Raw genomic sequence first — 15,377 nt, forward strand, 5'->3', positions numbered from 1 at the left:
ATTTATGATGTTAATATTGATGGTGCAATTTTTAATCCAGGATAAATTTAAATTACTGACGTGTAAATATGAAGATAATCGTAATAACATAATACCATAGTGAATCGATTTGTTCTACAACTTCAATCAGCCCACTCCACCAAAAAACACCCGGACATTCCCAGAAATGCCTTCCATATGTGTCTTCTTCAGAAGAAGTCCTCAAATGCATAAAAGTCCTGCAACCGGGCTTTGAGCATGAACTGATTCTCTGTGGACAATGTTTGTATTCATGATCTCCATATCCACAATGCTTGCAGTGTAATAACTCCTTCTTCAATTTGGATTTAAGTTTGAAGTTTCTGCAGAGTGTTGAAATCTTTTTTTTTAATCTTCATAGCATCATCTAGCATATGTGGTTCCTCTGGACAATTGGGATCTTGACATTGCAAATACCTGAGCTTTTCCGGTTGTGATTCAATCACCATTCTGATGCATGAACAACCTTCCCGCGGACATTTTGAATACATCCAAGGACATTGCATAAGACTGTGGTTATCCATGAAACATAATGGGCAAACCTCTTTTGCTTTGACACATAATATTTGCTTCGCTTTCCCTTAGGAAACAGGGTGGATGATGAGAAAGAAATCAGTTGGTTTGGTTTAGAATAAAACCTAGTGATGTATTTATAATAGAAAATAGGCGTTGGTAATTCAAACGGGCGTTGAAAGGAAAGTCGCGGGCGATTTTACTTTGAACGCCAACGAATAAATTTCCATTTCCAACAGCAAACTTTTCTTTCTCAACCTATAAATTTCATTCCTCCTATCTCCAAAATCACATCTTTTTTTTTTTCCTACATCTCTCCTCATTTGCAGAAATGTCTGTTAGAAATCGTGGTCCCAAGTATACTCAAGAAGAGGATGTAACTCTATGCAAAGCATATTTCTTTCATAGGGTAATCATTGGTGTCGTTATTTCTCATGACAATTATTTTCGGGAGAATGTTTTTTCAATGTTCATCTCATTGACGGAAAACCCAGGAAACCGAGATGCTCGTTGATTGCGTGCTCGGTTTCATTCTAGTAGGCTTGCAGTCCAGCCATTTCTTGCTCTGGTAATAGAAATTGATCGAGAAAAGTTCAGCGGTGTAACTGAAGATGAAGTGATCCAAACAGCTCTTAATAATTGGGAGGAAGCTCACGGTAAGCCTTTTCGTTATGAAGCGTGTTTTAGAATTTTAAAAGATGGTCCATCTCAAGCACATCATTACTGCACTCGAATGCCGCTGTCGGAATTTACAATGAAAGAAGATGTTGCTCTTGTTTGATGTTGGTTACATCGCATGGTGAGACCAATGAACAATGGCAATTTCTGGGAAAGAGTATTGGTACATTTTGTAGCATCGCGGAATGAAGCCATAAGAAACAGTAAGAGCCTAGAACTAAGAATTGCATTCATCACTAATGAAGTCAAACATTATACGGAAGTATTGTGGATGGTTCATCGTATCAATTCTGGATTATCCAACGAAGAATTGGAAACCATTGCTCAGACCAAGTTTACTGAAGAAAGCGGGAGAGAGTTTAGGCATTTTGAATGCTATGAACTTTACAGAGAGAATGTCGCCAGATTTAATGTAGTTTGATGTTTTTGTTGTGGTTTATTAAAATGTAGTTTGATGTTATTTGCAAGTTTAATAAATTGTAATAAATTTCACTTAATCTGAAGTGGAAATCTATTTTAAAATATAAACATTTTCATTCATTGATATTGCCGCCAATTCTTTTACAAGATATAAACTTATTAGACAATAATAAAAACTTCAATAAAAATCAAGTACAAGTTTTGGCCTCCTGTTTATCTTCATTTGACGTATTTTATATTCAACGCGCTCTTTGACAGTTTCACCTTTGTTTTGAATTTTTTGTTGTTAACTTTCAAAACTGGAGCTCTTCTCTGCCTTTTAGCGGAACATTTTCTTGGAGCAACTTCAAAAACTTGCACTTTCCTTTTACAATTTTCAATCTTTTTAAAACTCCCACATATCTTAGAAACATCAGCTTCAAGTTTTGCATCGCAAAAAAGTGTGATCGCCTTTTCAACCATTGAGAAATAGATTTTAGAAGAGAAAATCCAAGAGAAGTGAATTTTGGTGTGAGTGAATTGTTTGAATTCGATGGTAACTTATAGAGGTAAAAAGTGAATTTTGAATTTTAAAAAAAGCCCGTTGGCGTTTTTGCTATAAACGCCAGCGTCATATGTTAGGACGCCGCGTTGAAGCTTCGATCGCCGGTGCTTTTTTCACAGACTCCAGCGTTTTTCCCTCGGTCGCGCCCTTAGTTATCTAATGCCCAGTGCTTTACCATAATGGAAAAACCAGTTTGACCATCCACCTGGCTCAACAAAATTTTGCATCTGGCCATTGCCATAGGAATTGCCCTATGGGCACCATAGTGCTTGCTTGCTTGGCCTTGGAAACATTGTTTTGGGAGTGTTGTTCACGTGCTCTTCCTCTTCCGTGTTACCCGCTTCTTAAAAATAAAATAAAAATCATTCGCCTTCGCTAAGAAAAAAAAAGTTTATATACCTGCAGGAAGTAGGAATTTTTCAGAAAACCTAGAAATAGAAAACTGCAGATGGTATCTGGTGAAACTTGTTTTCCTCTTCAATAGACCAGTAAATTATAAATATTAGGGTTTTAGGGTTTCTATCATCCCTTTCTGTTAAGGAACAATGACCTCATTTGGCTCTCTTAGATCGGCGGTATTCGATAAAGAAGAACGAAAACAGTAAGTATTCATAGACTCCTGAACTCACCTAATTACTTACTCACCTGTTTATCTTCTCTTATAGACAATATCAATCTCATATTCGAGGACTAAATGCATTCGATCGTCATAAGAAGTTCTTGAAGGATTATGGTGAGGATAAAACTCTCATTTTCATAATTTTACATTTTTTTATTTCCTTTTGTTTTTTCTTTCTGATTATGAATTTGTGTCTTAGTTGCTTTCTTGGTTAAATCTTTATGATAGTAGTCTTTGGAGTTTGCAATATCAGAAATTATCTGTACAAATCTTGCGTGAGAGCAAACCACTTGAGCAGAATTTGTTGCCATGTTATGGACAAAAAATGTTACCAAACAATATTATGTCCAGAAATGCCACATGAGGGGTTGAGATCCTAAACATGAGGCAGCATGGGACCAAAGGGGCTCTTAGGTATACTCAGCCATCCAGAAAGCACTTCCCATGGTGCTGCCCACTAAGCAATTAATTAGTTTTTTTGGTTATTTATTTACCCTCTACCAGTAAGTCTGTGTTCCTTTAGGTCTTCAAGAGCTTTCACTTCACTGCTGGAGAATTGCATTGCATTAGTCTAACTATTAGAAAATGGAGACTGAGAAAGCATGCAGATAATGAGATTTTTATTTGCTGGATCTCAGTTTCCTAAAGCAAAAGGATGGTGAACAATCTCCTTCGTCCAAGAAGGAAGGGGGCTACACACATCCTTACATTCATATTTGTGCTTCAAAGTAATAGAATCATTTCCACTTTCCACTTTCTTTTGCTCTCTATTTTACCTCAAGTATGAGTAAACTGTGAACAGTAACCGAGTTAATGATGAGATTACTCCCAACAAGGAAATCTGAATTTTAGTAACAGTTTCGGGTCTAGATTTCTAAATATGTGCTTGTCAGTTGCAACTTTGCTACTATTATATTGGCAGGTGTCTTATCACAAATTTGTGTTCGAAAAGAATTTAGAACAGACAAGTGCCAAGTAGCACAGTTGGTGCCTGGTGGTGTAAACTGTGGATAGCAGTTAGGTCAGGCTTCAATCCTTGATAGGATCAGAGTTTGTTGACCTCTTAAATTATTTTCCGGCCTCTCAAAAAAGAAAGAAAAGAATATTGACCCAAAGCTTTGATTCATTGTTGGTGAACTAGATAAGACGAGTATCATATTTCAAATAGATATTGAATAATTATATGCTATGCCTTATAAACTTGCCAATCTCGTAAAAAATCTGTTCTAGTCTACTTTTTTCCTCGTATGCGTGTCCACGCTTAAGCAAATTATATGATTCTATGGGTTAACTATCTGTGGTCTAATCACTGGCAACTACACGTTCTTTGCCTTTTAAAATTTTAAATACCTTCTTAATAGAAATTAAGGTCCTGATGGTTTTATGTTTTAATACAGTTGTTGTGTTGTTCTTTTGCCAGTTGATTTCTACGGTACTGGAAGAAAAATAGACATTGTTTTGCCTTCTAAAACTGATCAAGATACTCTTAGAGAAGGTTACAGGTTTGATTATCTTGTCACTTATTTATATCAGTATTTTGTTCGTTGGTTGAAAAACATAAATTTTGTCATGATTTCTTGTTTCAATCGTACCATGTCTTCTTAGAGATGAAGTGGACATGACTGTGCTGAGAAGGAGGAAACTAACGCCATCTAGAATCTAAGACAAACTAAATAATGAGTACATCCTTCCTGACTGTCCATGAATTGCATAACCTGATTTTAGGGCCGAGGCCTGTATTGGGTTCTGTTGACCTACCTGTGGAGTCCTGAAATGTTTTTTTAAATGGTAATTATTTATGTGCTTGTGATGGCGAATTCTTTAGAATGAGCTGTTTTCAGATATGATGCTTAAAATAATGGTATATTTAACCTCATGTTGCTCAAACCAGTAAAACGAGTGTCATTTGGCAATAACCATGAAGGACATGCTACTTATCCAACAGTTTTGTACCTTGGCATGTTAACATAATCGTGTCTAAGCAAGTCTTGGTGTGTTTCTTAGTATTTTAATTAGCAACTCTTGGTTGGTCATGGCTACTCACTTGGACTTTTGACAGGTTCATCCGCTCCGAGGAAGATGACATGGACCGCTCATGGGAACAAAGGCTGGTCAAACGTTACTATGACAAGCTTTTTAAAGAGTATCCTTTGCAATTTACATTCCAGCATTCAGATTGTATCATCGTAAGCTATATGTTGATTCAGAAGGGCCCTTACCTTTGTAGAAGAAGTTCTGCTTTTGGTCCGTTTCAGTATTCAAATCTAGTCATAAGGCTAACTTGCTCCAACCACATTGCTTCAGTTCCAGTTGACTGGCTATTCATGAGTGTTGCCGTAAGCCCCTGTGCTGGGCTAGGCTCCTGAGTAGCACGTTAGCTGCCTCGTACTTGTCTTCTCAATAAATTGAATCCCCCCTGTCATACACACACACACACACACAAAATGGCTTTGAGTGATACTCTCCATTTATCTTCAGTTCCTCATTTAGCAGCTTGTTCCATATACATTTTTAATGTTTTTGACCTTAATAATTCTTAAAGATACTGCATTGCTGATATGTCACAATACAAGAAGGGAAAGGTAATTGCCACTTTTATTACAAATTTTCGGACCTATGCACACTTGTATATATAATCTACCCTGATCAATTGACATGCTCATCATACAAGAACATTACTTTGTCTATTCAGCATCACTAGTACAGCTTAGCCAACCTGTTTTATGCAGTGTGAGATGCGTTTATTTAGATACCATGAAAAAAAATTGAACCTGTTCACTTTGATTTTATAAGTCTATGGGTACTTTCAAACTGTACAATGCGTGTTCACTTGGTAGTATTTGGCACTATTTTAAATGCATAGCGGCATAGAGCTATAATTGTGTGGGGGCATATGCAAGAATTTGGGTATGTCATCTAAAATGGAAAGCAGGAGGATTTTTTTTTTTTACATTTAATGACGACCACTTCGCACCTTTTTAACATTGTCATATGAAAACTGTAACGGCTAATAATCGTTTTTGTTAGAGCGGTTTTAAAAACATATTTTCATATTATATGTATATGTTCTCGTACGGTACGGGTAATTTTTTTTCTTCATTTTATTATTTTTAATCCCTGGGTGTCCCAATCGAAGGGAAAAAGTCAACCTTGGCTATTTAGTCTGGACGTTTATATCGAGATTTCGTTAAAGTGATCAGTTTTAGGTGGAAGATACAGTACATTATTTGTTAAAACTTGAGTTACTCTACATTCGAGGTTGAGTTCCGATGAGCCATAGTTTAGTTTTTGTGATGTGGGGTGAGTCTTTGTTCTAGATATGAAGATGACTTGGAAAGTGAATGCGAATCTAACGAGTTTTAGTTCCTTAACTTCTTTTAATATACCTACAGATTGGATTTTTAGGCATTGAGCAGATTGGATTGTTAGGCTCTTTTTGGTCTCCCAAAAAGAGCCTCAGCCATTGAGATGATACTAATTAAGTTAAGCAATCCTAGGGAATTTGAAACATCATCCATGAAAATATGGATTTTGTTTCCTCGTTTGTGTTTCTATGTATATCTGCTTATATTACTTAATTCTTCTTTTTCTTACTTGAGTGATTTGTTTGCTTATTTACGTATTTAATCAAGTCCTTTTAACCTGTTCTAAATGGAGTCCTACCTTGATATATTGTGATATATACCACACAGAAAGTTGCTGCATATGTGTGACACGCTTCACAGGAATGTATCTTTTATGATTTTCGGTTTTCCTGGATAGGTTGGTTTAAGATGGAGGACAGAAAAGGAGGTTTTATCTGGGAAAGGTGACTTCAGTTATTTGCTATATATCCTTTCCTTTCATGCAACACTGATCCTATGTTAGTTGGTGTCTGTTGTTATGTACCAAATTTGGATTTGGATGATTGCTATAATCATTTGAATAAACACGTAAGTGTTGTAAAAAATTAGTGTAATGTTAAAGAAACTTTTATCAGATGAGGTGAACACCTGCATCAGCAGTCCTCAATGTCTTAAGTTCTTAAATCGTGTATGACACAAACACTGTCGTTAGAATGAATCAATGTACTTATATTGATGTTAATAGATCGTAAATTCTGCTGTATGTATCTGAGTCACTGCTTATTCTGTATATAAATGTTGCGCGTGACAAGAAAAACTCTCGTTTAATGCTTAGATGGACTGGTATGCTATAGTTTTTTTTTATGATGGATGACTGGTATACTATAGTTAGTATACAGGGTATCACTGATGCCGGCAATACACCAGTGCTACTGCTGCTGCTGGTTACTATTGTATTTTCCTGTCTTATATTATTCTTGATCCTTTATATTTGAGCCCTAAAAAATGTTTTAGTTAGTTGTTAATGAGTAAGATCTAGATTTGACTCCTAAACTTGTTCAACAGGGCAGTTCATCTGTGGCAATAAACATTGCGATGTGAAGGACAGCTTAGCAAGTTATGAGGTGAGCGCCTGTCTTAGTTATCTTCTTATTTGAAACTTCTATCCATGGGTTTTGCGGTTAATCTTAACAAACACATGTTGATCTAGTGGAGAGAACCATTTATGCAAGGTTTGAAATAATATGTAAGAAGGTCACCAGACCGAAACTCGTTGGCCATGCCAGGGGAGGATTTTAAAGAAATTCTTTCAAATCTGTACTAATTTAGTTGTTAACTATGAGGAGATGTGGGTAAACTGAAAACCAATTGCTGTAGAATGCATTTTAGGAGCAACTAGCTTGTTTTTGTCATGATTGCTCAGCGTTTTATCGTTATTTTGGTGCTATTATCGATAATCGTGCAAAATCTTCATTCCATATCCCTCCACTAATTTTGCAGGTCAACTTCTCATATGTTGAAGCTGGAGAAAATAAACAGGCTCTCGTGAAACTGGTTGCTTGCGAGAGGTGAGTTGAACTGCCACTGTTTCACCTGTGATGTTGTAGTTCAATATCATCCTGTATAAGTTGAAACTTTATCTATTCAGTCACTAGCTCTTAGCTTTCTCCTTTGATCTTTTTTATTGGCCACCAAAGGAAATATTAGGATTTATTTGCATTTTGCATAGAGGTATACCGTATATGTAAAAAGCCTAGTTCAAGGAGGCCGTATCTGTGTTGCATGTTTGATACTTTTAATTTGTTTGGTGCAGGTGGTTAGTTCAAAGTAGAGCCTAATTGTATTTTGTTCAAACTGTTCATAATCAAAACATTGTTTCAATATTCTTATTTTTCTAAATATTGTACCCTGTTAAAAAGGTTGGAGGTTGTGGCGTTGTGCAAAAACGGATGAAGTAGTATTCAGGAACCTCTCATAGATTTTCACATTGAATGAGATGTATTCTTAGAATTAACAACTCAATCACCATGATGTAATGGGATTTGATATTATGAAAGTTACTTTTCTTGCAATAGATTAGTCAACAAACTACGAAATGCATGGTTTAGAAAAAGGAGTTCCATATAGGACGTGAATATAATGGTAAAGTTTCTGACTTTTATTTTTTATGTGCAAGTACATTTATTTGTTCTTGATTGAAATGTATAATTACGTTTATGGAAAACATAAAATGAAACTGGTGGTATACATCTATGTAGCCCAAAAATCTGTTATAGAGCTGCATCAGTTTTTGTTTATTGGCTTTCAAAACTCGCAGTCCCACTAGTTTTTGTACAATCTTTGGGAGATCAGCGTCTTTCAAATATTTAGCTAGTAATCAACATGAACTTGTATTTGTGAGATCGCCAAATTTAGTCAGAATAATTAATGCGAAGTTGATAAATTTGTCAGGCAAGTTAGTTGCATAAATTTGCATGGAATTGCTAGTTATAATTCTTATCTTGGGTTTTAACTTTCAAGGGTGTTTAGGTAGACATTGTTAGTGTGAAATTATTAATCCCTAATTCCATTATGTTTTGATGGTATTGTTCATCAAGATGTGCAGAGAAGCTTGTATACAGAAAGCGCAAAGAAAAAGAGCTCTTAGAACAAATTAAGAGTCGCAAGAAGAAGAGGTGATTATTAGAATTCTGTTTTGATTTCTTTGTGTGGCCTAAAATCTGTTATTGTAAGAACTGACTTTCGGGACAAATTGTAGGAGACCAAGTGAAAGTGGTAGTGATACTGATGATGAGCATGAGAATACCAAGCACCACAAGGATAAAGGGCAACTAGGTGAAGAGAGTCACAGAAAGAAGAGGTAACTACAATATCTCCACTGCGTTTCTCTTTTACACCTTTTATGTGCATATTATTATAGCAAATTAGTATGGTAAGTGGCTTAATCTTTTGTTCTGCTATAATTGGATTTGGTTTTAATTTCAGGGGAAGATCTGAAAGTGATAGTGAGACGGATGATGAGTATGACAGGAGCCACAGGAAAAGCAGAAAAGGTGATCTCTTCCTACTATTGTGCTTTTACATTTATATACTCATCAATAGTTTTAACTTGGCTTGGAATCATTATCTGTTTTATCTGCCAGCTTTACTGATTATGTCTCTTCAAGAACCACATGTGTTGTTGAGCTTCTTTGTAGCCTGTTAGATTAATGGTTTAGTATTAGGTTTACATGCATCCTATATCACTGGAACAAAATCAATGCTTTCATGATTAGGTAAACATTTCAATTCCAACTTGGTTAAACAAAGGTAGACTAAATCATTTGCCACATCAGTATTTCATAGCTTGAACTTCTTTTGTTTCTGCCGTGTTTGGTTCCTTAGTTAAAATCTGCTACACACTGAGCTCGAGTTTGTTGGGTTCAGTAACTTGGGCTCAGGAAGCAATTCTTTGTTACGGAGTACTATTTATGGAGCTCTGAAATCATTTTTAATATTGGTAGATAGATCAATTTAAATAAATTTAATGAAAACAGAAGTCCTCAGAAAACGTACTTCTTTTATCATAAAGTTCAAAACAGCTCTGATATGACTGATTATAGCGGTTTCACCATTTTACTGGTTTTACCCTGAGGATACAAATACGACTATATTGCCCTCTTTCTCTTGGAGAATCATGCTAAGGCATGTATACTGACATTTGGAGGGGACCTGATATCGATCAACAAGCTAAATGGTCAAACTAGCAACTTTGTGCACTAGGTGAAAAGACTCAAAAACTGAGCCTGAACACTAGGTCTCGACTTTTCAAGTTCTACTAAATTGTGGCTAATCTGGTGAGTTTCTGGCCAAGAAATGGGGTTGTTGCACCCACAGTTATCTCTCTCAATCTTGTCATCCAATCTACAATTTATCTTTCTTGCTTGTGATTTTTCTTCCCCCCTTCAGCCTTCCATTAATAACTGACATGTTTGAACAGGGAAGAAGTCCACAACTTCAACCACTTACGAAAAGGTTGATGATCAGGAGAACTTCAACGAGTATCTCGAGGGCATGTTTCCATGATCATCTCAGCTGGGTGAAATATTTCCTCTCTAATGCATCAATATGGTTGTGGCTAACTCTTTCCTATAATGGGTTCCACTCATTTTCCTCCATGTATAACTAAACGTTTGCATAGAACATTTGGTTCTTTCCCTGTCCATAAGAATATTTTTTTTCCAGCTCTGATTTTAGACAATGATATCATAAGTATAGTTCAACTGCTTTCCTTTTGAACATGGAGATCGTTTCTCGAAGTGTATGAAAAGGGCCATAAAAAAAAGCTACAAAAGAGATCACCCGTATGGAACCCCACGGAATAAATTTGTATAGAAGGTACAAGCCTACAAGGTAACTGGGTTATTCCTTCTCTTCAGTATTCTCCTTTCGAGAATGAATGGAGGAACAAAACCAATAGCCTCTTAAGAGGATCTTTCCACTACTCAGTTACTAGTGCTTCCAAATGCGCCTTTTTCATTGGTGCAGGATTCAAATGTAATAATGAAAGTAAAGTCAGTGTCAACAATTTATGAAATAGAAACTGTAGGGTACCAAAATTTAAGCGTTGGAACGATATATTATTGTTAGTTTTCGTGTGAAGGGCCAAAAATAGGAAATTATATCGCCTCTTAGTTCATCAAATATGAATCGTGGGCGTATAGGGGGAGCGACTGTGCATGAGAGGTCTTGGTGAGTTGTGACATGGCTTGGATGTTCCCAAAACAAAAGGGGTTCAGAGCACAAGGATTATCTAACTTGGGAATATTAGCCTATTTCGAGAGATTGTGGGCAGCACGATTTTAGGTTGCTGAAAATCATGTCAAACCATTTTTAAACTACTGACTCAGTGTGCCTTCCGCGATTTGACTCGGAGAAACTTGATTAAAATATCGTGCCTATTCGCGATGAAGTGGATAGGCAAAAGCTTGTGTAATTCCAAGATAACTCGTGCAGAACACAACTCGGTTTCCGCCAATTCCCACATCCCACTGTTTCGAATTCTGCACACACATGGCCGGTTTAACATTACTTTAACCTAGTTGATATACCGTACTCCTTAGGAATCGACGGCTATTAATCCATAACAATGAATCCAATAAAATCTAAATGCATCTAACGGTATAACGCGTTAAAAAAGAGAAAAGGGATGTTAGAAATGATAAAACTTCTGGTATGTACCGTAATCAACTCCTTACTCTTTTTAGCTTTCCCTTTCCCTCTCTCCTCTCAAAACTTCTTCGTTTTTCCAATCCCCAGTGAAGAAACTGAAGTTAGGGTTTTTATCCGTTCATTACTGCTGTCTCGAGATTCTCTGCAGGTTCTTTTCTCTTTCTCTTATTTTGAAAATTAAAGTCTAGGTTACAGTGAGCTTTTAATTTGTATCTTTTAAGGTTTTCTTTCAACTGTTTTTTTTTTTTTAATTTTACATTTGTGATTTCAACCCTAGCTGCTAGACTCTTATCATTGGGCAAGTTCAGTTCCTTAGTTCCTATTAGTTGTTGGTTGTCACTCTTGAGTGTCAGCTTAAACCCTAGAAATATTCATAACTTCGTCTTATGATCAGAAATTCATAAGTTTTTAAGTGAGAAGTATGTGTAGTTCACATAAATTAAGTTAATTTTAGGGTGAGAAGTTCAAGTTTATGAAAAATATGGCTCCAAATAATGGTTATTATACTAGAAGAAAAGTTCAATACAAGAGATCATCATCGCCAAAACATGTCCAATCAAAAAAATCATCATCAATAGAGTTGGCAGATTTTTCATCTAGTAGCTGCAGCAGAAGAATAACAAGAACTCAATACAAGAGAAACCTTTTACAATCGAAGAAATTACTGTCAAGATCATCATCATCTTCTTCGATGGAGTTACCATGTAATTCTTCGATAGCGAGCAAGGGCAAGGAGAAGTATAAAATTGTTGAGGTTTCAAGTAGTACTGAAGTGTGTTTGACACCTAAAGGTCAAAAATATCGGATACCGAAGATAGCTTCATGTCCACCGGCACCAATGAAGAAAGCAGCAAGAAGATTGATAACAAATTGTTCATCGTTACAGAGGTCACCGATATCTTTCTTTACTAATCCAGACATTGAAGTTTTCTTCTTTTTTGCACTCCATGATATTTCTTCTGCTGTTTGAAATGTTTGGGTGTAATTAGTTCAAAGAAAATACTTCCACGAGTTTTTAAAGTGAGGATGTGTATTATCTTAGTTAGTTAGTTAATTTATATATAATATATATATATATATATGTTAGAGTTGGATTCGATTAGCTAGTAGCTGATGATATAGTTATAGTTTGAGAGAAGATAGAGATTTGAGGATTGAATGAGAGTGATTTAGGTCCAATTTAGGAAAAGTTTGTTTTGCTAATTTTAGCTCTTGTTATACTAATCAGCCAAAATTTTGCTGCTGTTTGTTTGTCAGCTAATTAGTTTGTGTTGATTTTGGTATTTGGAAGTGTGAAATGTAAGGTTTGGATTTGGATTTGGTTGTAATTTCAAACTGCATTAATTAGCAGCCTTGTTAGTCAACTGTTTAAACAACAAACCCAGTACTGAGTCGGAGTCCGAGTCTTGTTTGTGTCTGCATTAATTAGCAGTGGTGTTAGTCAACTCAATTTATACTACCTCCGTTTTAAGAAAAAATATACTATCACTTTTTCAATTCGTTACTGTGAGATAAGAATTAACATTTCTGCTTCACCGTAGCTCAATCTAGTATTTTTTTTTTGGCGAAATAAATGATCTCTTTTTGGGCTTAGATTTTATCTCGCCAAAGAAATTCGTTCAAGCACATCTCATGACTCCATAACAAAAATGGAAAATTAACTTTTATGGAATGAGCATGAGTTACCAGCATCCAATTAGCCACTCAGGCTCACCACCATTGAAAATGGCCTCTGCGATGAATAAGAAAATACTCCATTCAGGTTTAACTTTCACCAAATAAAGAATGGGATGGCTAATCAAATTTTTTCAAATTAGTGGGAAAAAAGGAAAAGGAAAATCAGATTATCGCCCCACTAAGTGACAGTATTATTTATATGACCGACCCAACTGGTAGGGTTGGCTCCGCAAGTCTAATCCGACAAAACTTTCGTTATGCCGACTCCGTTCAAATCTTTCGACGGAGGAAGAGGCAACGGGATTGAACTCTCAGAATTTGGCCCAAAGGGAAAGTGATTGTCGATTTTATTTTATTTTTTTCCTTTTCGTTTTCACCAAGATAAATATACCTTTCTAGGATTCTTCTAAATTACCAAAACAAGCATAACCTAAGACAAAAAAGGATAGGAAAAAGCATTAGCATTCATAGATTTTTAATTATTTCTTTCATGTATTTTCACCTTAATTTGATTTATTTTTTAATGTTATTTGGTGGGCCTGGGAGTTGAGATCATGGTGTCAGGTGCGGGTGTCGGTTTGTTGGATTTCCCCCCAACATTTGTAAGAGAATCCAATGACAAGAAGCTCGTGCGGGTTGTTGTTGCAAATTTGATTTTTACTCGAACTCATCACACTTGTCATTTTTCCTTATTTTCTACTGTCAAGTACTTTGGTTTTAATGGGTAAAAAAGTTATGAAATTACTTCAAGTTTTATTATTTTATTCTAGATATTAATTGTTTCTGAATGATAGATATTATGATGAGTATTTCTTGATCACGTGTTATTCCCTCCAGCTATACATTTTTGTTTTGATTCCCCTAGACAATTGATTGTCAAAAGCATAGCTAGCCTAGAGGAATCTAACAAGAACGAGGCATATACTGTATTATCCATGTAGCTAAGGAATCTAATAAGAACGAGGCATATTCATTTCTAGGTTTCATACGTAAAAGGTTTGGTTTTAACGGCGGCAGCCCATCCGCTCTCATGGAAACTTTTCGAATTTTCAAAATTTATTTCATTTTTTTCAGAATTTCTTATGGATGGGCCTCTTCTCATCAATGGATGTTCTTTGGAACCGTCTGTTGGAGACGAATACACATTTCCAAAAGACACGAACCCTTTTATAAATTGTGAAGATTTTCTCTCAATTCAACATTGTGGCAAATCCATCGTGACTTTTGAGTCCTTTCTAGACATAAAGCATGTATTGCGCACAGGCCATTGCAGCCTATTTTTTGTTTCCTTATTTAGCTTGGGCATTGCTGAAATCATGCGTTTTTCTTGCTCGTGCCAAGGGTGCATCAATTAGGCTCATATCGTACATATCTTAGGCTTATACAAGCTCTGCTACTTGCAAACCAATACTGCTTACTTTCCGGCTCATGCCCAATGCGTTATTGGTGCATGCCTACGTCGACGCCTTGATAGGGAGTATGAGTATTCGAGGAATGAAATGCAACTTGCCTTATCAAGTTTGGCCACGATCATTTCTTGCATCGCAATACCGAGTCAGATGATATGAGAGGCCAATATGCCGCAATCATCTCGCAATTAGATGATATGAGCGACAACGTGCTGAACTGGCAATGTTGCAATTCATTGTGGCTGCCTACGTATCCTACCATACTCTAAAAAATAATGCACATACCATAATTCATCAAAGAAAAGCATCTTAAGCCAACTCGTATTGTAAGGCTGTGGCCAAGCAATATGGCATGGTCCTTATAGGCCATTTCGTCAAAATGTTCAAAGATTGCGCATATTTTGGTCTGCAACATGGTATAATGATGTATTCACATCATATGCCCCATTGACAAGGCTATGCAGCTGTAAATGAGGCCTAAACATCATTTACGCTCTTCCGATGAAGTTATAAAGCTTACTTGGTGCATAGTCCACATATGCACCTTCAACCAAGTACCCCTCCCTATATATGTCTTAAACACATTTTTACCACTTAAATCGGGGGATCACTTTTACATTCACCGAGTTACATTTTTGAGGTACTTGTTGCACTATTCATGGCGCCATGTATCTCTGAATAATCGCTATCATAGCCGTGTTTCCGTTCTGTCCCATAAGCGAGTAGCTTCCTGTCCACTTATTGAGGGTGTTTGTGACGTCACCAAACTAAAGGATAACCATGGTTAACTTTTCTTTTTTGTTTGTGAGTGAGTATTTTATTGCCGTTTTAGCCTCTGTATTCTAAGAAAACCCGATACTTCTGATGTTCACCTTGGTTTTGGATTAATATTATATTTTGGCGCGAGTATATTGTTTTTGCCGCCAGAAAAATTATATCTCTCT

General features: G+C 36.2%; 1 protein-coding gene across 1 annotated transcript; it reads left to right on the plus strand.

The window, feature by feature from the left end:
• The first annotated feature begins 2,552 nt into the window (after positions 1 to 2,552).
• LOC113322627 (protein FRA10AC1-like) lies at positions 2,553 to 10,414 on the plus strand. The gene is made up of 12 exons (XM_026570756.1): positions 2,553 to 2,774; positions 2,839 to 2,906; positions 4,213 to 4,294; positions 4,852 to 4,935; positions 5,335 to 5,374; positions 6,555 to 6,600; positions 7,202 to 7,260; positions 7,637 to 7,704; positions 8,734 to 8,811; positions 8,895 to 8,996; positions 9,122 to 9,189; positions 10,116 to 10,414. The coding sequence occupies exons 1-12, from the start codon at positions 2,719 to 2,721 to the stop codon at positions 10,199 to 10,201; spliced, it is 837 nt and encodes a 278-aa protein (XP_026426541.1). The 5' UTR covers positions 2,553 to 2,718; the 3' UTR covers positions 10,202 to 10,414.
• The last annotated feature ends 4,963 nt before the right edge of the window (positions 10,415 to 15,377 follow it).

Source organism: Papaver somniferum, chromosome 11, assembly GCF_003573695.1.
Source record: "Papaver somniferum cultivar HN1 chromosome 11, ASM357369v1, whole genome shotgun sequence".
Taxonomy (NCBI): Eukaryota; Viridiplantae; Streptophyta; class Magnoliopsida; order Ranunculales; family Papaveraceae; genus Papaver; species Papaver somniferum.

Excerpts from the sequence above, each read along its gene's own strand:
- LOC113322627 (XM_026570756.1), top strand. The coding sequence starts at position 2,719 with ATGACCTCATTTGGCTCTCTTAGATCGGCGGTATTCGATAAAGAAGAA. Across the intron at positions 5,375-6,554 it reads CACAATACAAGAAGGGAAAG|GTTGGTTTAAGATGGAGGAC; the intron begins GTAATTGCCACT and ends TTTCCTGGATAG. Across the intron at positions 8,997-9,121 it reads GAGAGTCACAGAAAGAAGAG|GGGAAGATCTGAAAGTGATA; the intron begins GTAACTACAATA and ends TTTTAATTTCAG.